The sequence below is a fragment of the Pogoniulus pusillus genome, chromosome 2, assembly GCF_015220805.1.
Source record: "Pogoniulus pusillus isolate bPogPus1 chromosome 2, bPogPus1.pri, whole genome shotgun sequence".
Lineage (NCBI taxonomy): Eukaryota > Metazoa > Chordata > Aves > Piciformes > Lybiidae > Pogoniulus > Pogoniulus pusillus.
This window is the reverse complement of record NC_087265.1, coordinates 43859751-43884621: the sequence shown is the minus strand read 5'-3', so window position 1 is coordinate 43884621 and position 24871 is coordinate 43859751. Positions and strand designations below refer to the sequence as shown.

The 24871-nt window shown below is 40.9% G+C and overlaps 2 protein-coding genes across 2 annotated transcripts; both read left to right on the top strand.

Annotated features, from left to right (window-relative positions):
- The first annotated feature begins 375 nt into the window (after positions 1 to 375).
- BBS5 (Bardet-Biedl syndrome 5) lies at positions 376 to 14252 on the top strand. Its single transcript, XM_064163480.1, has 12 exons — positions 376 to 534; positions 2387 to 2469; positions 3304 to 3369; positions 5069 to 5118; positions 5783 to 5910; positions 6809 to 6944; positions 7901 to 7996; positions 8526 to 8588; positions 9964 to 10098; positions 10211 to 10294; positions 12622 to 12645; positions 12760 to 14252. Exons 1-12 carry the CDS (start codon positions 473 to 475, stop codon positions 12859 to 12861), a joined length of 1029 nt encoding a protein of 342 aa, XP_064019550.1. The 5' UTR covers positions 376 to 472; the 3' UTR covers positions 12862 to 14252.
- On the top strand, positions 12630 to 23985 carry KLHL41 (kelch like family member 41). The gene is made up of 7 exons (XM_064163467.1): positions 12630 to 12645; positions 15611 to 16785; positions 19611 to 19768; positions 19859 to 19966; positions 20990 to 21175; positions 22711 to 22857; positions 23611 to 23985. Exons 2-7 carry the CDS (start codon positions 15676 to 15678, stop codon positions 23720 to 23722), a joined length of 1821 nt encoding a protein of 606 aa, XP_064019537.1. The 5' UTR covers positions 12630 to 12645; positions 15611 to 15675; the 3' UTR covers positions 23723 to 23985.
- Positions 23986 to 24871: the final 886 nt, after the last annotated feature.

The window sequence follows — 24871 nt, the reverse complement described above, 5'->3', positions numbered from 1 at the left end:
GACTGGCGGCAGAGCAGAGCAGCGCCGCTCGCTGCCGCCCCTCAGCCGAGCCGGGGCGCGCTAGGACTGGCGGCAGAGCAGCGCAGCGCCGCTCGCTGCCGCCCCTCAGCCGAGCCGGGGCGCGCTAGGACTGGCGGCAGAGCAGCGCAGAACAGCGCAGCGCCGCTCGCTGCCGCCCCTCAGCCGAGCCGGGGCGCGCTAGGACTGGCGGCAGAGCAGCGCAGCGCCGCTCGCTGCCGCCCCTCAGCCGAGCCGGGGCGCGCTAGGACTGGCGGCAGAGCAGCGCAGCGCCGCTCGCTGCCGCCCCTCAGCCGAGCCGGGGCGCGCTAGGACTGGCGGCAGAGCAGCGCAGCGCCGCTCGCTGCCTTCCCTCAGCCGAGCCGGGGCGCGCTAGGACTGGCGGCGGCGCGGGCGGCCACGCCCCTTCGCTGAGGGAGCGCGAGGCGGCGGAGCCGTTGCCCCGGCGGCAGCCATGAGCGCGGTGCTGGACGTGCTGTGGGAAGACAGAGATGTCCGCTTCGACATCTCCCCGCAGTGAGTGTCGGTGCTCTGCCTCCCCTTGCAGCAGGGCGCTCGGAGGCGTGCGGCCTCTGTCAGCGGGCTGCATGCTGTCTCTCAGTAGGCTGGGCGCGGCCGCCATTAGCGTGCGGTGCATGTTGGGAGCCCTCCCGGTGTGGCGGCGCTGGTCGGGGCAAGCGTTTCGTTCCTTGGCAGGGCGGGAAGGCTTATGTGGTCCTTCAGTGAGTGCGTTTTGACGAGTGGCGTCTAGTCACAGTTGCCAGTCTACTAAAAACAAAACCAATCCCCCCTCAAAACAACAACAGAAAAACCCAACCCAACCAACCAAAACTGTCGCTCGCTGGACCACTGTAGGGTGTTTGTTTTTTTCCCGCCTGGCGCTGGGAAGTAAGACCAAACTTGAGGGATGTATTCGAGGTGGTGACACCAGCTACTAGTAGTAAGGACTGGGTGTCGCCGCCGTGGTGTTGGCAGCCTGAGCTGACGGAAATGGGCGGTGGCTATGCGAGCTCCGAGGGAGCGGAGCTGAAGGGTTGTCACCTCATGCAGACACACATTAGCAGCTGCTTGGTAGTGATGGGAGGGGGTGCTGAAAGTGCACTAGCAGGCTGCATCTCCCTCCGGCTCCCTTGGCTGGACTGGCAGTATCCCTTGTCTCTCAGACTCGCCTCCTGAGGTAATTTTAGAAACATGAAATTGTATCTTGGATGTTGAAGCAGTTATGTCGTATTTTCTTGTGGAATTGTCATGGAGGTGAAGCCATCTCCCAGTCTACAACTACCTGAAGGGAGGCTGTAGCCAGGTGGGGTTGGTCTCTTCTCCCAGACAACCAGCAATAGAACAAGGGGACACAGTCTCAAGTTGTGCCGGGGGAGGTCTAGGCTGAATGTTAGGAGGAAGTTGTTGCCAGAGAGAGTGATTGGCATTGGAATGGGCTGCCCAGGGAGGTGGTGGAGTCACTGTCCCTGGAGGTGTTGAAGAAAAGCCTGGATGAGGCACTTAGTGCCATGGTCTAGTTGATTGGACAGGACTGGGTGCTAGGTTGGACTGGATGAGCTTGGAGGTCTCTTCCAACCTTGTTGATTCTATGATTCTATGATTTTCTTTAATGCTCTTGTTATTCTTATTGCAACCCCCTACCTAGCATCTTTTATCCTGTCCTGGTGATGCACTATTGAGTCCACACCTAGAGAATTGATTCTAATCTCCAGTTCCTTCCAACCCAGTACAATCTCTGAATTCCTCTCTTGATAATACATTTTGTTCTGTCATGCCACTGAAGAGTTTTGGCAGCTTTACACACTGTAATTAAAATACATCATTTATAATACTCCATCTTATTAGTTAATGAAGCTATTAGATGACCTAATGAAACAAATAACAAACACCCCAAACAGTGAAATTACACCCTTTGTGGAAAATTTAGCAAGAGCATTTCAAACTGATACTTCCTTTGCTGGCACCTGTTCTTTCCTGAACCTGGCTACACTCCTTGTGACCTAAAAGCACAGCAAGAAGTAACAAACTATCAACTAGAAATTATGTGAATGCAACTTTTTTCCCTCCAGTTTTCACACACTGTCTCTCTATTTTGGGGTATAGTTTGCTTAGTCACACTTACTATATAATTTGGGGTTTTTTTACTGTTTAATAATAAAAAAGTATTAGTATTTTTCATGCCAGGTGTAGTGATGACCATTTCTGGTATGCAGTGTTGATGGATTTTTCATTGTATTATGCACTAAGCAAAAAAAGAAGAAGGGAAAATGGAGAAATAGAAACAGGCTTCTTTTGGAGGATAAATACAATTATTTTTCTTTTAGGTAATTTTTCCTGTTTTGTTTGTTTGTTTGTTTTTTCCTTTTAGACAGATGAAAATGAGATCTGGAGAGGTCCTTATAGACTGCTTAGAGTCTGTTGAAGATACCAAAGGAAACAATGGTGACAGAGGTAACTGCATACTCAGTGGAATTGTAAACTAATGCTTAACTTGTTCATGAACACCCTGTCTGGTTTCTATTGAACTTGCTGTCAATGGTCTGTTGCAGAAAACAGGTCCTGGCGTTTTCACAGTTCTGTCTCCCTGTGGAATATTTTCAAACAGGATCTCCTGTTCAAAGTTACAGGAAGGTGATAATCTTGTTTCAGAATTTGTTTAGAATTGAAAGCCTTGTAAGAGTAATCCATTTATAAACTTGTGGTGTTCTTCTGCTGTAATCCTGTTTAAAGCTTAGCTTTTCCTAACCTGGTTTAAACTGAATCAGTAAGGAATATATATATCTGTAGTGGGTAAGGCCATGAAGCTGCCAGTGTGCTGAGATAACCCTTCCTGGGGTTGGATGTGCTGCTGTGCAGGGTACAGAATCAAAGAAATTTGCATGTGACATAGAAGGGTGAAGTTATTCATGAAGACAGCTGCAACAGTTAACGCTGCCTTCCCCTTCTTCTCCCCAGAGCAGTTCTGCACTGATTGTGTCTCCGTATTTTTACCACAGGCAAATGGATGTGAAATCAGGAACTGTTCTTAGTTTAGTTTTGAGGAATGCTGGTATATATTAGAGGTTGTTTTGTTTGCTCTTTTCTGAATTTTTGTCTCCAAGCTTTCAAAAAAGAGCTTTAATGATTTTTATCTGCTAGGGTGGCCTGTGCTTTTCTTCTTTTTCTTATCAAGGGGAAGGAATATTCTCCTATTTCAAAACTAGAGATAAATGTGTATGAGAGATTGGAACACTTAATTTAATGGAAGTTGTTCAGATTTAAAGTATCTACTCTCTTCATTTCCAGGTAAACTGCTCGTGACAAATCTGCGGATTATATGGCGCTCACTGTCATTGCCCAGGGTCAATCTGTGTAAGTATCACCTCCTGTTAAACAGGTGCAAATGTGAGTTTTCCTTTGTGGTGTCATGCTATTCTTTAACAATAGTACAGAATACTAAAGTGTAGTTCTTTTGCTCTAAAAGAAACTGTTATTAATAAATCTATTTGTAATATAGGAATTGTTATAATAATTAATAGGAAAATATTAATGTTCAATATTAATTTCTCAGAACATAAGTTAAAGAGTACTTCAGACATGTTTTTCATTTGTCCTCTGTGGGATTAGTTCATTTTTGTAGAAAGAAACAAAACTATGAGTTTCTTCACACTGGGCTCTACTCTTCCTCTTGTTGCCACCTGTTTATTCACATTCTGTATTGTCCTACAGTTTTTATTCCCCAAAAGTATTTGTGTTCCCAAATTTACTGTTGTGACATTTGAATAAGCCTCTAATTTTAACTGTATGAGTAGCCAGCAGATCTTCTTGTATTCATTAAACTGGTTGTAATGAGTAAGGTGCACTTTGTGCCAATGCTCAGTTTTCTATAGCCACTTGATACTGATAATTTCTGACCTGTTCATAATAAATATAAACTTTTGCCCTCTACCTGCTGCTGATCTGCATTTTCCATCTCACACATACACACATTCAGGTGCACACACAGACACTGCTTTTGTTATATGTACTTACAAAATAAATTTAAAATTTATTTGCTTGTATAATTAAGTTTTAGAAGAGACCTTTTCAGAGGAGATCACAAAGGAAGATGAAGCAGTTCAGAAGAAGCTCAAGGAAGTCTAACCCCTATAGCTTTTAGAGTTTAAAATACTCTCTAGCTTTCAAGATGCATTGTTTCCTAGATTAAGAGAATGTATAGGCAAAAAAAAATTTGTATTTGATACCATTTGGGGGTATTTGTTTTTCTCATATGCAACCTAGGAAATACTCTCTTCTTGGTATTTCCAGAGGTATGAATTCTGTAAAAACTGCATATGCCTATCTATGTAACTGCTGCCAGAGCTGAGCTTAGTTTGGTTTTAAATATTTTTTTAATATTTTTTGGGACCTGGCTATGCTACTATCAGCTCTAAGTAGAAGGATTGTCACTGGCATTCAGATTTAGCCCAGCACTACTTTCATGCATCTTTTTTTTCCCCAAAGAAAACAGCTGTGACTGTTTCTGGTTTTATTTTGTATCATAGCACTGTAGAAGAGGCAAAGTGAAATTTATAACTGTTTTCTTTTTGTTCTCCACTCATACTTTCCACTTTGCTGAGATTTTTCTGTGTTGTGTCCTTAGTTGTTCTTCTACAAAGTATTACATTGATGTAGAAAGCTTTATTGGTAAGGGGGGAAATGATGAGACAGTCAAACACCGAAACAAGGGAAATCTGATTAGATGTTAGAAGAAAAATGTTTGCAGTGGTGGCAGTCAGACACTGCAACAGGCTCCCAGAGTGGTTCCAAAGGCAACTGGACAGTACCCTGAGCAGCCAAATGGAGTTGGTCCAGCTTTGAGATAATCACTGGACCAGACAACCTCCCTCCATCCTTTCTTGCTTAAATTAATTTTTGGTTTTGTGATGAGGGCTCAGACAGTTAAGCATAATATGTATTTCTCACAAACAGGACCCAAAACTGTGCTACAGAATTCAGTATTCTACTTGTAATTTTGACTATTATTTTTTCTTGTTATCAAAACTATTCTTTTTTCTCCTCTTACATTTAGCTGTTGGTTACAACTGCGTCATAAACATAACTACAAGAACTGCCAACTCGGTAAGTTTCAAAACTACTTCTTTAAAACATTAAAAGAAGCTGTAATTCCTTGTTTATAGTTATTGCACTGTAGCAACAATCATCTGAAAACTTACTTGCAAAACCAGTAAGAGAATAGTAATGGAAGTTTAGTTTCAAAAGTTAAGAGTTCCGTAGGAGTATGCTTTTAGTCAGGTTCCTAAGGCAGTAAAACTTCTGTAATTGCACAGTTTTGTGGTTCTTCTGCCCTCCAGATAAGACAAGCATTTGTTGGCTCATTGAATGCAAATTTGACAAAGGTCTAGAGAAGCGCTGATTTTTGTGCCTGAAATAATTGCAACTGTGAAGCTATTTGTTTGGCTTGAAGTAAAGAACTGTTGGGGAGATTATGTAACTTACCTGGGCAGCCACATGGTACCAAAAGCAAAAAAAAACCCAAACCCTGTTTCAGTCATGATAGGGCAAACGTGTAGCAAGCAGACTTTATTAGTTTTACTGATGATGAAACTGCGAGTTTCTCAAATAAACCCTGTGCAGAACAGCAGTAGATCGGCAGTAGAATCAGAAAGATGTTTTCAGAGACACTAGTTAAAGCAGGGAATTAGAAAACAAGATTTTTTATTGCCTGTACAGTCAATCTACTATATTGTCAAAATGTTCAATTTCTTTTTTTTTCCCCTTGCAGAAATTACGAGGGCAGACAGAAGCTCTGTATATATTGACTAAATGTAACAATACCCGATTCGAGTTCATATTTACCAATGTTGTCCCTGGGAGTCCCAGACTCTTTACTTCAGTTATTGCTGTACACAGGTAGCATACTGAAAAGAGTGCTTGTTCATTTACACAAATCAGTAAGTCAGCTACGTGGGATTACTACTGCTGCTGGACTGTATATATAACTGCATATATACCTTAACATTCAGAAAACTTCCCCAAAAGAGAACACAATCTCTGGAAAAGAAGGGAGAGAATGATCACAATTTTGAGTAGACAACTGTGCATAATGAAAACTAACGTGTAGTAGTACCAGTCACTGATGGTATCAAATACCATGGGGTTGTTTACCCTAGAGAAGAGGAGGCTCAGAGGTGACCTCATTGCTGTCTACAACTACCTGAAAGGAGGCTGTAGCCAGGTGGGGCTTGGTCTCTTCTGCCAGGCAACCAGCAATAAAACAAGGGGACACAGTCTCAAGCTGTGCCAGGGGAAGTATAGGCTGGATGTTAGGAGGAAGTTGTTGCCAGAGAGAGTGATTTGCATTGGATTGGGCTGCCCAGGGAGATGATGAAGTCGCCGTCCCTGGAGGTGTTCAGGAAAAGCCTGGATGAGGCACTTAGTGCCATAGTCTAGTTGCTTGTCTAGGGCTGGGTGCTAGGGCTGGGTGCTAGGTTGGACTGAATAATCTTGGAGGTCTCTTCCAACCTGGTTGATTCTCTTCTATTCTATCACTGATGCAATACTGACATACATAGATGTTGGATGTTTATGATTTAACCACACTGAAAAATAAAGGATTCTTTATGTCCATGCTATGTGTCATATGAGACCCAGAAGACTTATGCTTTGCAGTAAAGGCCAGGAGATGACTACCCTAAGGAAAATAAAGAAATAGCATTACACATGAACAACACAGAGGATGAAAGCAGATGTCAAATCCCAACTATTAAGTTTAAAGATAACTTCATTAAGTATTTTTCATGTTTTTCAGAGCTTATGAAACTTCAAAAATGTATCGTGATCTCAAGCTGAGAAGTGCATTGATTCAAAACAAGCAGCTGAGATTATTACCACAAGAGCAAATATATGATAAAATCAATGGAGTTTGGAATTTATCAAGTGATCAGGTATAGTGACAAATGAAACTAAGTTGACTATAGCAAAGTTAAATGTTTTGGCTTTCATCTAGTAATTGTACTACTGTGGTTTTGTAACCTCAGAGGAATTACCACAGTGTATCAGCTGATGCATGCAGACAAGCTGATCCCATATATTCACTACTCCATACAACACTGCCTCTTTTTTGGCAACCTGAAGTCTACATGAGTTGGCTAATATGCAAGGAACTGGATATACAGTGTCTGTTTAGGTGTCTAAAGCTCTGTATTGTCCTGGAAGACAATCATGTTGTTTCCAAAGTGCTATGCTGAATATGTATATGTTCATGTGCACTTTTGACTACAGTGTTAGACAGTATCGTCTTGATTACTGGAAATGGAAAATATTGGAAAAGGAATCTATGTCTTAAAATATGGGAAAACCAGAAAACATTCCTATTATTTTACAGGGCATTAGTTGCAAGTATTTCCCAGAGCCATGAAACAAAACGGGAGCTGTTATTTCTGTCTGTCCATTTTTAGTTCAAAATAGAAATAGGATCCCTCTGACAAGCTAAAGGGTTCTTTACTCTGCATTCACTTGGCACACGTCTCCACAGTTGCCTAAGTTTAACCCACATGCCATTATACTTACACTACAGGCCAATTCCAGATCTGTACAGTTAAGAACACTGTCAGATGCTTCATGTACTCCCATGAGTTCTGCTGCTGAGCTCTGCTGTGTTGCAGTAATGGGTACTCCCAGCTATTTTCACCACTAGTGTGCTGTATCTTTAAAGATTGGTTCTTGCTTCTTTGCAATCAGTAGAAGCATTTTGACAGTTTTTGGTGGGAACAAGTCAGGCTTTTATTGAATTAAATGTGAAGCTGTACTTAGCTTGTGTTTAAATGGACAGCAGCAATCATCATGTTTGGAAAAAGGCTCTGTGCTTCAGATGAGCTCTAACATACTTCCTCTTTCATAGGGCAATTTGGGAACATTTTTTATCACTAATGTGAGAATAGTTTGGCATGCAAATATGAACGACAGCTTTAATGTCAGCATACCGTATCTACAAATTGTAAGTATCTGAAAACAACCATTTTCAAAATTAAATGGTGTAAGTTCAAGCCTTCAGTCAAAACTCCCAACTCACCAAAATTAGCATTTCATGGCCCACAGTCAGGGAGGAATTTTGTCTTTATCAGTATCAGCCATGGGGTAGACTGGTTTTTTTTTTTTTGGTCCAAATTAACTGGGGCCTTCCTTGGGCATCTACAGATGTTGAAAATGGCTTGTAGTTCCAATTTTCAAACTATTTACTATGCTGCTTCACTTCACCTACATACACTGGGGTTAATGATCTGTGAACCTGGTGTTTGGCAATGAATCGTTAACACTTTTACCACTTCAAGGAAAACTTTTCCACGAGGTTCAAGGATTCAGATTTGTAATGGTAAATGAGAGGAAATGCTAGTATCCAAACTTCCAGAAACAGTAATTGTCATTAGGACAGTGTAACTAAGTATTAATTAAAAAATAGATAAAGCAGAATCTTGTCAAGTAATTGTAAAATTGTTAACAAACAATTTTTATCTCTTTACCATTAGCGTTCGATAAAAATAAGAGACTCGAAATTTGGCCTGGCACTTGTGATAGAGAGTTCCCAGCAGGTAAGAAGCTTTCAGGGCCTTTTTATATTGGTTATGTGTTTATACAGAGAGTGGTTCTCCAATTCCAAAATGTGACAGGACTGGTTTTAAGGTACTGAAGAGTTTTCCTTCTGCGTGGCCTTTTGAACACAGCTTTAAAAAGTACTCTTTGTGCTGTTTAAAATGTCTGCATGGTAAAGTTATGGCTGTTGTTAAGAGAAGCAACAGTAGGCCAGCATGACTAGTTAAAGTAAGATAACTGAAAACCAGCATCTTCTGGCAGATTCTCTTTGAGTTCAAATTACTTCTCTCTTTAATTAAGGCTGTCGTTTTTATTCTTTTTCACTTGTGTATCTGTTTTGCTGTAAGAAACAAGATTATTTTTCTTCAGTTTGATCTCAGTCACAAATGCTTTTAGTGGTAATTTCTTTTATGTTCAGCTCATAGTTTACTGTATCTGAATGCTTCTTGAGTAACATCATCAAGATCTAGCAGACTAAACATTTCCTGAGTAGGTTGATATAATTCATTATTATCCCTTCTAAATTTCTCCCACATTTGTTTGCTTTTGGTTTTCTGTGTAAGTTTGTTCCCCTTTTAGATAATGGGCTAATAGTTAAAAGCTTATTCACCTCATAAAGAAACACTGTCATTTTTATTTCACCCATGATTTAAGTAGCAGAAAATAAGATAATACCAAAATACAAATGTGTGGCCAGTAGGACAAGTGAGTTTCTCCTTCTCCTGTAATCAACACTGGTCAGGCCACACCTTGAGTACTGTAGCCAGTTGTGGGCTTCTTAATTCAAGAGAGATGTTGAGATACTGGAATGTGTCCAGAGAAGGACAATGAAGCAGGTGAGAGGCCTGGAACACAGCCCTGTGAGAAGAGGCTGAGGGAGCTGGGCTTATTTAGCCTGGAGGAGGCTCGACGCTGACCTCATTGTTGTCTACAACTACCTGAAGGGAGGCTGTAGCCATATGGGGGTTGCTCTCTTCTGCCAGGCAACCAGCAACAGAACACAGGGACACAGTCTCAAGTTGTGCCAGGGGAGGTCTAGGCTGGATGTTAGGAGGAAGTTCTTCCCAGAGAGAGTGATTGGCATTGGAATGGGCTGCCCAGGAAGGTGGTGGAGTCTCCATCCCTGGAGGTGTTCAGGAAAAGCCTGGATGAGGCACTTAGTGCCATGGTCTAGTTGACTGGATAGGGCTGGGTGCTAGGTTGGACTGTGTGATCTTGGAGGTCTCTTCCAACCTGGTTGATTCTATGAAATAATGTTTCTTCAGCAAACTGAAATTTGCTGTCTTTAAGCTGCAAATTCCTATCAAGAGGGAAAAGTTACTTAAATAATAATAAAAATGTAATAATATGTCTTCATTTTTCTCTGTTATATAGAGTGGAGGATATGTTCTTGGTTTTAAAATAGACCCTGTGGAGAAGCTGCAGGAGGCAGTGAAAGAAATAAATTCACTTCATAAAGTTTATTCAGCCAACCCTATATTTGGAGTGGATTATGAAATGGAAGAAAAGGTACTCCACTCATGTATTTTAAATTAGATACAATATTGTGTTAATAACAGTAATAAACATATTAAATATGTTAGATCTGTGGATTTACTTATGTCAGTGTTATAATTTGCAGCCTCAACCTCTTGAAGACCTAACTGTGGAGCAGGTTCAAGATGATGTGGAAATAGAATCTGATGAGCATACAGATGCTTTTGTGGTAAGCTGCTCCCCAGAAAACAAAAAAAAATCATTCTGCTTTGGTTATTCAAATGTAAACAATGTAGAGCTATAATCCTCTGATAAACATAAGCTACAGCTGAACCTTCTGTACTTAAAACACACCTACACATCTTCTATTCAAAATCTTAATTCCTGCAGGAATTTGTTCTCTGTGTGGGTTTTTAACTGAAGAACAACCAATTCTCAAAACATATAGGTAGATGGTAGGGATTTAAAGTAATACTTGTATGGAGTTTCTCAACACATTAAGATCAGGAATATCTTGAAAGTAGCAGTATAATATAAAATGTATTGTATTGAAACTGCTGTCTACAACTACCTGAAGGGAGGTTGTAGCCAGGTGGGGGGTGGCCTCTTCTGCCAGGCAACCAGCAACAGAACAAGGGGACACAGTCTCAAGTTGTGCCAGGGAAAGTACAGGCTGGATGTTAGGAGGAAGTTCTTCACAGAGAGAGTGATTTGCATTGGAATGGGCTGCCCAGGGAGGTGGTGGAGGCACCGTCCCTGGGGGTCTTCAAGAAAAGCCTGGCTGAGGCACTTGGTGCCATGGTCTAGTTGACTGGATAGGGCTGGGGGATAGGTTGGACTGGATGATCTTGGAGGTCTCTTCCGACCTGGCTGATTCTATGATTCTATGAAACAATTATTCCTTCTCCTGGAGCAGATTAGTAGATGGTAATATCTATATGCACCACATTCATCTAAGACTCAAACTTGAAAGATTTTTAGAGAAGCAGCAATGATTTTGTACTTAAAAACGCTTTAGGTTATTTGATGACCTTCTTTCTAGGAATTTCCATATTTACTGTGCAACCCAGTAACACCTGACTGCATGATTGACTGCACAGGCAGACTGCACATGTTTTCGTAGGCCAGCCGTGACACAGTAACCACTGACATGCTTTTTTAATTCATCTATGAATTTTGGCAAATTAGCAATGCTAGCATCAGTCTTTGTTTCCACCTTCATTTCTTTTGCTTTCACTTACTGGCTCAGATAAGCTCTTATCTCTTCCTTTCCCTCCTTTTCCCTCACTTTTGGGTTTTTTTCCTTCATTTTTGCACATTTTAATTTGGCCTTCAGCATGGTTGAAGACCTACCTTTTCCTTAAAGGCAGGTTTTGTCTGCTCTATTGGTGTCTTTGCCTCCTAGATTAAAGAACTGTACTTTGCATATTCTAAAACAAAACCCAGAATCTATAAAAAATAATTAGGAAGTGACTGCTTTAGGAGACACAGATCATGCAAAACCCAAGAACTGGCTCCACACCAATATTCCATGAGACTTGATGACTGTGATGTTGTTCCATTAAGTCTTGTGTAGCTTGAGATTCTGTTGAGCAGGAATATGATTTCTCTGCTGCCCCTTGCCAGTTTGTAGGGACAACTAAAGTGAGATCAGGCTCTTTTTGATAAATATGAAGATCTAGAACTTGCTTCTCCAGGAGACTTCAAGAGCTGTGAACATATTCAGAAATCTGATTTCCTGAAGAGTTTGAGTTTTAATTTACATACACACACAGAATGGGAAAGATTGTATATTTTTCCCAGATCTCTACCTAGGAGTGGAATTGTTTGGTTTTTCCATGTTAATTTCTGAGATTGAGTATGATGTTAACTGAGCTTTTATAATATTTATCCATTTTAAGGTAGTTTTTGAAACTGAATATTAAGTGCTGCTGCAGTGCTGCCAGTTTGCCTTCATATTATACATATAGACATAGATAGATATTAGACATATAGACACAATCTCAAGTTGTGCTGGGGGGAGGTCTAGGCTGGATGTTAAGGAGGAAGTTCTTCACAGGGAGGGTGACTGGCATTGGAATAGGCTGCCAAGGGAGGTGGTGGAGTTGCTGTCTCTGGAGGTGTTCAAGAAAAGCCTGGCTGAGGCACTTAGTGCCATGGTCTAGTTGATTGGCTAGGGCTGGGTGCTCGGTTGGACTGGATGATCTTGGAGGTCCCTTCCAACCTGGCTGATTCTAAGATATTTACATTTTTTTCCCCATGAACTATTTGTCAGTGTAACAAATTTAATATGAAAAGGGTACCATTAAAAAACTATTATGATGAAGAAGTTAAAGATTGGTATTTAATGAAAAGCAACACAATCATCAACTCCTGTTAGAACTGGTTTGTAAACTATTCCAACATAGAAAAAACCCTATAATTTTCTTTACAAAATAAACCCAACAACCCCATACAGACTGGTTTGTTGAAGAAAATTTACCAACTCGAATTTTCACCCCAAGAGGCAGATGTGGGTTTAGACTATTTTTGGTGATTTTTTCCTTTATTTTACAGGCTTACTTTGCTGATGAAAACAAGGTAAGAATATATATTTTCCTACTATCAAATTCATGTTGTTAAAATAGGAGAATAAAACTCAGAAGTACCTTCTGCTTTGTTTTATATTCTCTCCTATCTTGTGCATTCCAAAAGCAACATGATCGGGAGCCTGTTTTTTCAGAAGAACTGGGACTTGCAATAGAAAAGTTAAAGGATGGATTCACACTCCAGGGACTCTGGGAAGTAATGACCTGATTTAGATTGGCTTGTGTTTGTTCCTAAGCAAGGGAGGATTCTCAGTTCTTGCTAGACTTGTGAGCTCTGTAGAAGATAATTTAGAAATACCAGAGTAGCAGAGAAAGAAGATGCCAGAGCTGAAGAGCAGGCAGATACCAGATGATATGCCTTCAGGATATATCATACGAGAAAGATTATTCAAATAAAGGTTTTGTATTTATTCCATTGCTTCTGTGGGAGGACAACCAGTGTCTAATACTGGAAGGGGCAGGGCACCAGCTGCTGCTGGAAGCCCCACCTCCTGCAGCCACTCATGCATTCCACAAGCCTCAGAAGTCCCACTCTTCCTCCGGTCACATGGTGCAAGGACTGGAGAAGTGCCTCCTCTGATAGGGTGTAAGAATCTGGAAGACCCTCCCCATTACGTGCATGACAGATGCCATTTTATTTCAGCTGCCATGATGCAAGATCTCACACCCCACATTATCTGCTGGGTTGAGATTGGCTGGCTGAGGATGCTGACACACTTGTACCCCCAGGTGTTTTCAGGAATGTGAATGGCAGGACCAGCCATCTCATTCTGCTTTCTCTAGCAGATTGTCAGAGAAGGAAGCCCCTCCTCTAAAAATTCAGGGTCTGCCATGGTTTTTCAGCCAGTTTATGGCAGGTAGCTCTCAAACCCCCTCCTTTAGATGACCCATGTGTTTACACACTGCCCTCTGATTGGCTGCCAGAATCAGCCACCTCCTGGAAGTATCTCAGAAAAAGAAGCTTCCACTTCCTATGTATATGAAGACTACCCTTCCATAACTTGTTCAATATTGTGCAATACAGAAATATCATTATTTACAGGGCATTCTTGTATCTAGGCATATTGGCTGTGTCATCAAAGCAGTGCTTTCTTACAGCAAATAAGCAATACTGTTCCAAATACTGATTTCCATGTCATGATTTTGTTAAATGTTCAGCACATATCATTCCAGGTACTTAACTGTAATCCAGATAGCTTCATAAAGTTGTTGTGATGTTTTTGTTTGTTTGGCTGGTTTTTGCTTGGGTTTGGTTTGTTGGTTTGTTTTGGGGGGGTGGGTTTGAGGTTTGTTGGTTTGGGTTAGTTTTGTTGGTGGTAGGTTTTGTTTGTTTGTTTTCTGGCTAGAGCACTTGATACATGATGCACACAAATAGCACGCTAATGACACAGCTTCTGTGTCTGAGTCATTAGACCTTTGAGATCTTATGTGTTAGAGAGAAATGAGTCATTTATTGTTTCAAAGTAGATGCAGCTGTTACGTTTTCTGGTGAGATCAGACCTCTGCACTATTTTCTGGAAATGGAAAAAGTCAAATGGGCTCTCAGCTGTTACCTTAGCAGCTGACTGTCATAATAAAGTAACTATGGTGTGAATATAAGTCTGATGTCTGTGTATTTTACTGAAATAATGCCTATATTGAAAAGCAATCAGGATTTCAATAAGGTTCAACGATGCTATATTTCATAGATCTTGCATTCAGGTAGTTGTGTTTTGATCCTGTTCTATTGATCTTTGTCCTGTTGAAGAACATTTTACCATTATGGATAAAAAGCATTCTCTGTGTGGGCAAAATACAGTACTTCATGAAGATAAATAACTTAATATTTCAGGTTTGGTTTGGATCTGCATTACCACATTAAATAAAAATTTAAACATTCCCAGTTTAAAGTGTGAAACCTTCAACATGCATAATTTTGTCTCAATTAGCATTCACTTTTCAAATTACTTGTCTGATTTGGGGCATTTTCAGTTTAAATTCCTCTCTTTTTAATTAAATTACATATTCATTGAATAGAATCAATGAGGTTGGAAGAGACCTCCAAGATCATCCAGTCCAGCTTGTCACCCAGCCCTATCCAGTCAATTAGACCATGGCACTAAGTGCCTCATCCAGGCTTTGCTTGAACACCTCCAGGGATGGTGACTCCACCACCACCCCGGGCAGCCCATTCCAATGGCAATAACGTTGATCTGGCAGGTGACATGTTTTTCATTCTCTATTCTACTTTCCCTATGTACTGCTTTCAACAGCTTCACAGCAGTTAAAGCCATTTCTGTCAATCAAAAGGACTGATAATGTCTACAGATAACTAAGAATGGTGTTAGTAAAGGGGGCGTTGCAGACTTCATTCTAAGTAATTTTTGAAGGCAGATCTTTACCCATGTAATGCATTTTTTATGTCTAAGCAGTAGATTTTTGTTTACAAATAAATGGAGCCAAAGGGATATTAAGAAGGTTCTTCAGTATCTGGAAACTGCAGATAAGGTGAGTGTAAAAACAATCATAGAGCATAGAGAATTGATCCAAAGTTCTGAGGTTTAAAAGACCCTCTATGACTGCAGCGATGAGATGTATTAAGCAGCTCTGAAAAAGCTAATAGTAGTTGCAGATGACAACAGTTTTATTTCAGAATATTTGGTGACAGGTATATTTACAATCTTGATCATAGCTGCCTCACCAGGGGTCAGATTCTGCTGTCCTTATTCACGTTAGATTGCTTACACTGCACGTGACCTCATTGATTCAATGTGGAGAATGATGAGAAAACCTGACCATAGTGACTAAAAGCAACAGTTGCTTCTTTCAGTCTTTGACAGCTGTGAGAGCAACTCTTTTTTTTCCAAACCATCCATCCTAAATTCCAACTGTAAGAGTATGTATCTATATTTAGCTAGTGAGATTAAGTTGCAGAAGCTTCAGGCAGGGCAAAGCACATTGGTCTGTCTTTTTTACAGGCAAACCTTTGGGCAGACAACAGCTAAACCTTTCTGCTCCCTCCCCTTTCTCAACTGTTTGCGAAATGGATTCCCAAAGGGAACTCACCGAAGAGCTCAGGCTGTACCAATCCACTCTTCTTCAGGATGGCCTCAAGGAACTTCTTGAAGAGAAAAAGTTTATAGATTGCTCTCTAAAAGCTGGTGACAGAAGCCTGCCTTGCCACAGGTTGATTCTGTCGGCCTGTAGCCCTTATTTTCGTGAGTATTTCTTATCTGAGCAAAACGAAGAGAAAAAGAAGGAGGTGGTGCTAGATAACGTTGACCCCAACGTCTTAGATATGATTGTCAAATACCTTTATTCAGCAAGCATTGATCTTAATGATTCTAATGTGCAAGATATTTTTGCTTTGGCCAGTCGCTTTCAGATCCCTTCTGTATTCACTGTGTGTGTCTCCTATCTTCAGAAGAGGCTCGCTGTTGGTAACTGTCTGGCTATCCTTCGATTAGGTGTTCTGCTTGATTGCCCAAGACTTGCATTTTCTGCCCGTGATTTTGTTTCAGATCATTTTGTGCAGATCTGCAAAGAAGAGGACTTCATGCAGCTTGCCCCACACGAGCTTATCTCAGTTATTTCACCTGACAGCTTAAATGTAGAGAAGGAAGAACTGGTATTTGAAGCGGTAATGAAATGGGTCCGAACAGACAAGGAGAACAGAGTTAAGAGCCTGGGGGAAATTTTTGACTGCATACGTTTTCGTCTTATGCCAGAAAAGTATTTCAAAGACCATGTAGAGAAGGATGACATAATTAAAAGCAACTCAGACCTTCAGAAAAAAGTAAAGATCATTAAAGATGCTTTTGCTGGAAAACTGCCCGAATCCAGCAAGAGTACAGACAAGTCAACCAAAGGGGAGGTGAATGGCGATGTAGGAGATGAAGATTTACTGCCTGGCTACCTTAATGACCTTCCCAGGCATGGCATGTTTGTTAAAGACCTAATTCTTCTGGTTAATGACACTGCTGCAGTAGCTTATGATCCTCTTGAAAATGAATGCTACCTAGCAGCCCTGGCAGAACAGATTCCCAGAAATCATTCCAGTATAGTCACCAAACAAAATCAGGTCTACGTTGTTGGAGGACTGTATGTGGAAGAGGAGAACAAGGATCAGCCTTTCCAGTCATACTTCTTCCAGGTATAAGTTTTTGAATTGTTTGTACTTACAAGAGTTACTGAAAACTAATCTGAGTCTATGCAAGTGAGTTATCTAGTCTCTATGTACCACTGATAGAAGTATCTAAACTGAGCTATTCCTGTCTCAGAGAGATAAATGAATCTAAGGAGCTTGCATCTTCTCTTTCAAGATGAAAAGGATCAGTGTGTTATATCTAGGCACTGGCTGTCATTGTCTGGGGCCCATATTTTCATGGTACAGATGCACATGTTTAAGCCTGGCACTATTTTTGTAGAATACCTCCTATGTATTTCTGTTAACTTCCAGGAAAGTTGACTGTTTAGCTGCTTTAGAGCTAATGAGATGGCTTTCTTTTTTTGCATCTAAAACATTTTTATGACAGCAGTAATATGCATATTTAAAATGCCACTTTTGTCATTGAAATTCCAGAAGTCCTTTGAAAAACCTAAGGACATTCTAAAATACATAATTTAGACATAAATATGCCAAGATTAGTACACTAAATGCCATGTTTCAAACAAGTGTGTAATCTTCTATCTTTGCAAATCTGTGTAAATATAAGGCAAATTAATACAGGCTGTAGCTTCCACAATGTATGTCAGAAAAAGCAGTAAAAATAGTATTTGGCATGTTTACTCCTTCAAGTGTGTTTTTAGCTACCAGGCTGCATGCTTTGGGGGATGTTTAAACTATCTTCTGGTAAATTACAGTGTGATGCTGGCCATGTCCTGTCTTTAGGCACACTGGCTTAGAAGAGTGAAAGCAGGTCCTGTTGCAATATGAAATAAAGCAGAGTGATAAGCAGTGATGGAATTTAAAGCCTTCAGATATTAAAATATGCAAATGGTGTTTATAGCAGTATGGCTCACTGTGATTTCATATGCAGTGAAAGAGTCGGTTTGTGGCATTTGTTGTATCTGTGGGAAGGAAGTCTTAGTTTGCTAGAGCAGGATTAGCACTTGGATTTCTGTATTACTGATTAGTGAAGTGCAAAACATCCTACAGAAATACTCTTCTAATAGACATGCTGTGTTGATATTGTAATGTATGCAATCTAGAACTGAACAGTCTCTCGGGCTACTGGAAAGGGACCTCTGGGAAACTAAACCTCAAAACTGAGATTAAAAGTTGATGAAGTTCCAACCCCCTTGCCATGAGGGGTTGGAACTAGCTGATCCTTGTGGTCTCTTCCAACCCTGACTGATTCTGTGTTTCTAAGTTCTCAGAATTTTACTTTGTGTCTACACCCTTTTCCTGAAGTCCTGTTCTTGTGCTTCTTATCTTTAAGCTTGCTTGCTGCTGCTACTAAAATACTTACCCACATTACCCCTGTGGCTGTTACTTGAAATTAGGAATGTGGTGCCAAACTGCTTTTCACTTTTCTCCACCAGTAAAGCACCTATTACCATTTTATTTGGTAGAATCATAGAATGGTTTAAGTTAGAAGGGGCCTCAAAGATCATCTAGCTCCAACCCTCCACCATAGGCAGGGACACCTTCCACTAGAACAGGTTGCTCAAGGCCTCATCCAACCTAGCACTGAACACCGCCAGGGAAGGAGCATCCACAACCACACTGGCCAACCCGTTCCAGTCTTTCACCACCCTCACTGTAAAGAACTTCATCCTAAATCCATTACTCCTTGTTCTGTCATTACAAGACCTTGTAAATAGTCCCTCCCCAGCCTTCCTGTGGGCTCCCTTCAGATACTGGAAGGCCAGTAACCTAGGAGGAAGGCTTGTAACCTAGGAGGAAGGCTTGTAACCTAGGAGAAAGCAAGGCTGCTGCTGGCTCGAAAATGCATGACTAGTTTATGCCCTATCATCAGTCAGTATGTCATCTTCAAGATTGATTCACTAAGCACGCCGTGATCTGTTATAGATACATCTCCTCATTATGCCACTCAGATCTATCTACTGGGGCAATTCATGTCCATGAGCTAAGTTTCACTACTGCAATTTCATTTCCTGTCCAATAGGCATGGTCTGTCAAATTTCTGAGATGCTTGGAGCCTTTGACTGTGGAACATACTTATGGAAAAAGGATGTCACTGAGCTAATCCCAGATGATGAATATGAACTTTCTCTTGCCTTCCATCAAATGCCTTTACACTCATACACATTCCCATTTTACCTTCCTTTCCTGTACATTGTGAAGCTGATCTGTATGCACTAGGAGAAAATACTCTTTTACAGTGGTAGAGAGCATTCAGGTTCAATTGCAAGTTCTCAGGACAAATAAAAAACTAAGCACCTCAGTTCTAGAAAAGCATTCAGGTTGGTTAGTTTCTTTTTCCTTATTTCCTCCTGCCTGCTTTTTTTCCCTTCTGTCCTCCTGCTGCTGCTTTGTAGGTGTTTTCAGCATACTAAATATCAATTTGAGGCAGCTGTGGGAGTACTTCAGTAGGAATGACATCAATATTGTCAATGGATTTGCATTGCCTGTCTTTTTTGCTTAGGAGTGAAGTCTTCCTGCTCCCTTTAGGCAGGAAGAACAACTTGCACTTTGCAACATGTCATAGAGAACCCAGAAAGTAGGGGACCTTTAATCATGGAAGAGGGGCTTAACAGTGAGGCAAAGAAACTGTGGGGATGAGTGAGGATGAGCAGAGGCAATGAGAGCTGTGTGGCATTGACTTTGCTAGGTCTCAGCTCCATGGAGCATGGGTGAGTAGAAGTCACTGTTATTTGCACTGAGAGTTGGTTGTTCATGCAAGCAGATGAGAGACAGCAAGTGCAATGAGATTAACTTCACAGAACGATGTTCATTGCCTGCATTTTTACCATTTGCTTTTCCTAACACTTCCGGTTCTGACTCTCTTTCAGCTGGATAACATTGCTGGGGAGTGGGTTGCCCTTCCTCCACTGCCATCAGCCAGATGTCTCTTTGGGCTGGGAGAGTCAGACAACAAGATCTATGTAATTGCAGGCAAGGACCTTCGCACGGAGGAGTCTCTCGATTCGGTGCTATGCTATGATCCTGAGTACGTTTGAAACTTGCTATGCCTGCTGAGAACATGTCAATGGCCCATTGTTAGTTGAAAGAGCTAACAGTGATGATATTTCTGTTCCAGGGCAATGAAATGGAGTGAAATCAAAAAGCTACCCCTCAAAGTATATGGCCATGCTACAATTTCAAACAATGGACTGATATATTGTCTTGGTGGGAAAACTGATGACAAGTGAGTCGCTAAAGTCTTGTCATGACAACTTATAACATTACTTGGTTGGTGCTTTATAGATTGGATGTCCACACTCTAAGAAATCAGGGTTTTCTTTCTAACATCTCTGAATTTAGGTTGTTAACAATTTGGCAGATGGGAACACATTAAGGTGTATCTTTTTCATAAAGTAAAATTCCATATAAATTGTAATACAAATTAATTATGTTAATGACTGTGTATACTTCCAAGGCAAATTTTACTTGCACTGCAGACACATTAGTACTATTTAGCTATGAGGATCCTTGCTTAAAGTACTATTTTCTTACAGATAAAAATATTTAGGTGCCATGGAATTAGGGTGTCAGTTGTTCAAATTTTCAGATGAGTGATGCCTGTTACCCCCCTTAAGATAGGGATGTAACATCAGCAAATCAAAGTTTTGACTCACTGACCACATGGTAATAATTTTCCAGTGTTTGCACAGGAGACATTTAAGATACAAGCTCACCAAAACAGCAGCATAATCTTTATTTTTTAACCTCTGTCGTGCATTCCTCCACACTCCCACCTGAACAGCATAAGCTGGGAATGGATCTTTTGTGAAGTACAGTGAATTTGCTCCCCTGTGTAAGCAGCATTTCGTATTTGGCTTAGTTCTATGGATGTGAGTAGTGCTTTGTAGACATGCAGTATAGGCTGGATGTTAGGAGGAAGTTCTTCACAGAGAGGGTGATTTGCCATTGGAATGGGCTGCCCAGGGAGGTGGTGGAATCACTGTCCCTGGAGGTGTTCAAGAAAAGGCTGGACGAAGCACTTAGTGCCATGGACTAGTTGACTGGATAGGGCTGGGTGCTAGGTTGGACTGGCTCTTGGAGGTCTCTTCCAACCTGGTTGATTCTAAGATTAGATCCAAGACAGTATCTCAGAGGAAGGAAAGAGGTATTATACATAAACTCACATCATCCATCTCAGTTAGGTTTCACTTGGGTCAAGCTGCAAGTTTACTGGAAATGATCAAAAGTTTTGTTTTTTTCTCTCTAGGAAATGCACTAACAGAGTATTTGTATACAATCCCAAGAAAGGAGACTGGAGAGACCTAGCTCCAATGAAAGTGGCTCGCTCAATGTTTGGAACAGCTGTCCACAAGGGCAAGATTGTCATTGCAGGTGGTGTCACTGAAGAAGGCCTTACTGCATCTGTTGAAGCATTTGATCTGACCACCAATAAGTAAGTATGATATTCAAGATTATTTTTAAGCAAGGGTTTATCATCTAGGCTTTAAGAGCTCTAAGAGATGAACCACAAAAGTGTTTCAGTGGCCTGTAGTCTCTTTTTACCAGCAGCAGCAGCAGCTTCAAGAGCCTGTTACATTTTTCCTGCCCTGACATGCATTTTGTGCACTGACCCCACAGCCACATGAACAAGTGTGCTGGCATAGAAGAGGTGGGCTGCACAATGTTGTTGAAACAGTACTGGCACTAGATATGTGACCCCAACAAGAAAAGTCAGGTGCCTCAACAGGACTACCTGAATGTCCTTTGTGGATGTGGCCCTGTGATGTCTTGCTGTTCACTTGCCTTATCACAGCAAATTCCATTTAATACTGGTTAGTGACACTTAAGTACTGCTTGCTTACACAAAAACTCCAGGAAGGCCTTCAGTTTTAAATGCATGCTCTGAAATACTATGAAGAAAAAGTAATGACAAGACCAGATACTTTCCAGCATTCTTCACAGCCAGCTTCCCTCAACTGTTTATGAGTTTCCTAGAATTTATGGCCTCCTTACCAGTGTCACTCTTAATGTTTCTTGTTACTTTGCCTTCCTGTTATCTCATTTATAAACAGTGATTTAAACTAATATCAATAAAGCTTTCTTATGATAGCTCAAACTTGTACATGGTCCTGGATGCACCTTTATTTTATTATTAAGCACTTCTATTGCATATGAATACATTTGGCTGTGCTGTCTTTCCTGACAAGTGCCATTGCAGCCATCGACCTCACAACACAAGCTTTCACTTAAACATATGCTCCCCTGAAGAGACTTGCTTATAAATTCTGACAATAAAAACCATGAATTGCACGAGAAGCAATTCTATGAGGGAACATTGGACTTGATACATTCTGTAGACAGCAAAGGAAAGGTCATTTTCTCACCATGTTTGGCACATTCTTCTCTTCCCTTGGTCAGAAACAGCACGTCTGGAAAACCTGTAGGTCCTGGTCTGCAATGTTTTGTTACAGTCAAGCCACACAAGTAAGAGAGACAAATTAACCTGTTAGCTTTGGTGTTATTCAGAAGGGAGATGTCTGGATGTTTTAGATGTTCACAGGGTGTGTATTGGCAGAAAATGTGAAATTATGGTAATGAGCTCTGATTACTTCTGTAAAATACAAATTATCAAGTCACTGCCACTTGAAATGAATATGCATTTTGAAAACTATATGAAAAAACTGAGTAGCTGAGGAACTGCATCAAGCATATTATTGATTGTGGGACCAGGTGAGCTGTTAGAAGCAATCTCCAGAAAGAGATGTCATCACAGTGTAATTCCATCACATAAGACTTGCAGGAATTCCCTGTGGGAACAGAGACTGAAACTCACTTCTGATAAGTGTCAACATTTTCTCCTTTTACTAAACCACTCACCCAAGCGTCCTTGGTACCCAAATTTAGGTCACCTAGAGGTGTATTATTTTACTGCTTTCACTTTAGAATATTTCTCATGTGCTCAATTTAGAATTCTCTTTTCATCTTTAGGTGGGAGGTTATGCCTGAATTTCCCCAGGAGAGAAGTTCCATCAGTTTAGTCACCTTAAGTGGTGCATTGTATGCTATTGGAGGCTTCGCAATGATTCAGCTTGAATCCAAAGAGTTTGCACCCAACGAAGTAACTGACATATGGAAGTAAGTTTTATTTTAATCATGCTTTCCTGATGGAAAGCCCTATCTAAAACTGAGATTTGCAGACACTGGCTGCTAAAATTAGTTTTGTCTTTAATGCTGGATATGAACCATAGCACAGATTGTAAAGATTGGCAGATTGAAATGTTTGTCAGTAATAACAATCGTATCTGAAGACCATGATCTTCAGTTTCATTTACTCTTTTAAAGAGTAAGTTGCCATCTCTCTTGGTAGTTTAAGCCTAAGGCTACTATATTCTCTTTCATGACTTCCTTCTGCAGAAGAGCCTGTATACACAGAGGTTTATACATATGCATGTGGTAACAGTCATATGAGTAATTATTTCAAGAGAATAAAAAAATCCTTCTCTCCTACCTTTTTTAAATCTAAACCAAGGCAACAGTGATGAAACATCACATCTCTCCAGTTGTTAAGCCCAATTCAGGAGTTTTAACTGGTGGAAGGGAAGGAAGGATTCCCAGAAAACACAGTTGTGGTGTAAGAATCTGAAAGAATTCAGAAGGGATACCTGAGAGAAGGAGGAAGCTTTTACAGGAGTAATGACAGTATGGTACAGGCCAACAATAAGCTTAAGGGACCAGCAAAAGGCCAACTCTCACACACAAGAATATCTTCCTGTTCTGGAGGACAAAAGCAGCCTTCTGTGGCACGCTCCAGCACATGGTTGCTACAAGCCTTTGCATCAAACTCAAGCTTTAAAAAGCTATGTTCTGACCTTATTTTGTTAAACGCAGGTATGATGACGACAAGAAGGAATGGACTGGCATACTGAAAGAGATCCGCTATGCCACTGGAGCCTCCTGCCTGGCTACACGCTTAAACCTCTTCAAATTATCCAAACTATAAACAAAACGCTGGAAAATGCCATATGGTGAGGGAGTTTCAATAGGCTCTTCTGGGTTTGTTGCATGAAAGTATCCCCACATTGTACAGGGGTTTGTAGCAGCATACTAGTTATATTGTTAACTGTTAAACATGTCATCTGTCTGTCCAGGTCTTAAGATATTTACTAGCTAACCAATAACAATTGATTTTTTTGCCAGTGTTTAAAATCCTGAAGAATCCTAAGTAATGCTGTTTAGAATAAATGAAGATTTCAGAGAGAACTTCATTTTTTACTCTGTGAAATTGCCTATACAACTAATTAGACTTCCTTATGCTCAGACAATCCAGGGTATTCATAGAATCAACCAGGTTGGAAGAGACCTCCAAGATCATTCAGTCCAACCTAGCACCCAGCCCTAGACAATCAACCAGATCATGGCACTAAGTGCCTTTTCTTGAACACCTCTGGGGACAGCAACTCCACCACCTCCCTGGACAGCCCCTTCCAATGGCAAATCACTCTCTGGCAAGAATTTTCTCCTAACATCCAGCCTAGACAACTTGAGACTGTATCCCCTTGTTCTGTTGCTGGTTGCCTGGCAGAAGAGACCAACCCCCACCTGGCTACAGCCTCCCTTCAAGTAGTTGTAGACAGCAATGAGGTCACCCCTGAGCCTCCTCTTCTCCAGTCTAAACAACTCCCTCAGCCTCTCCTCATAGGGTTTGTGTTCCAGGCCTTCTCCAAACAACACCCATGAATTTATTGTTAAGTTAAATACAACTAGTAGGTACCTAATTTTACTCTAACTGGCTATTTGTACATCCTGATTTCCTTCTTCAGCTATGTATGTAAATCTTGCATTCCTCAACCAGATCTTGAAAAGATTTTCATTAGAGCCTTCTAAATAAAATATTTAGCCTAAAACTGAGGCACACATTAAAATTGAGAGCAGCATAATGCTATGTGGCCTAAGAAATGCCAAGCTCAGCCAAAGTTGTACTAATAGCCAGACATGAAGAAAGACAGAGAAGTTCACATGGTTAAAAGCCTCACTCTTTCATCTGGTTTGTTTAGGCTTCTGGTAACAAGGATTTTACACTTTTTTTAAGATGCTTTTATATTTTATGGAAGTTTTTCTCAGAGATCTGAGGCTATGAACAAGTATTGAT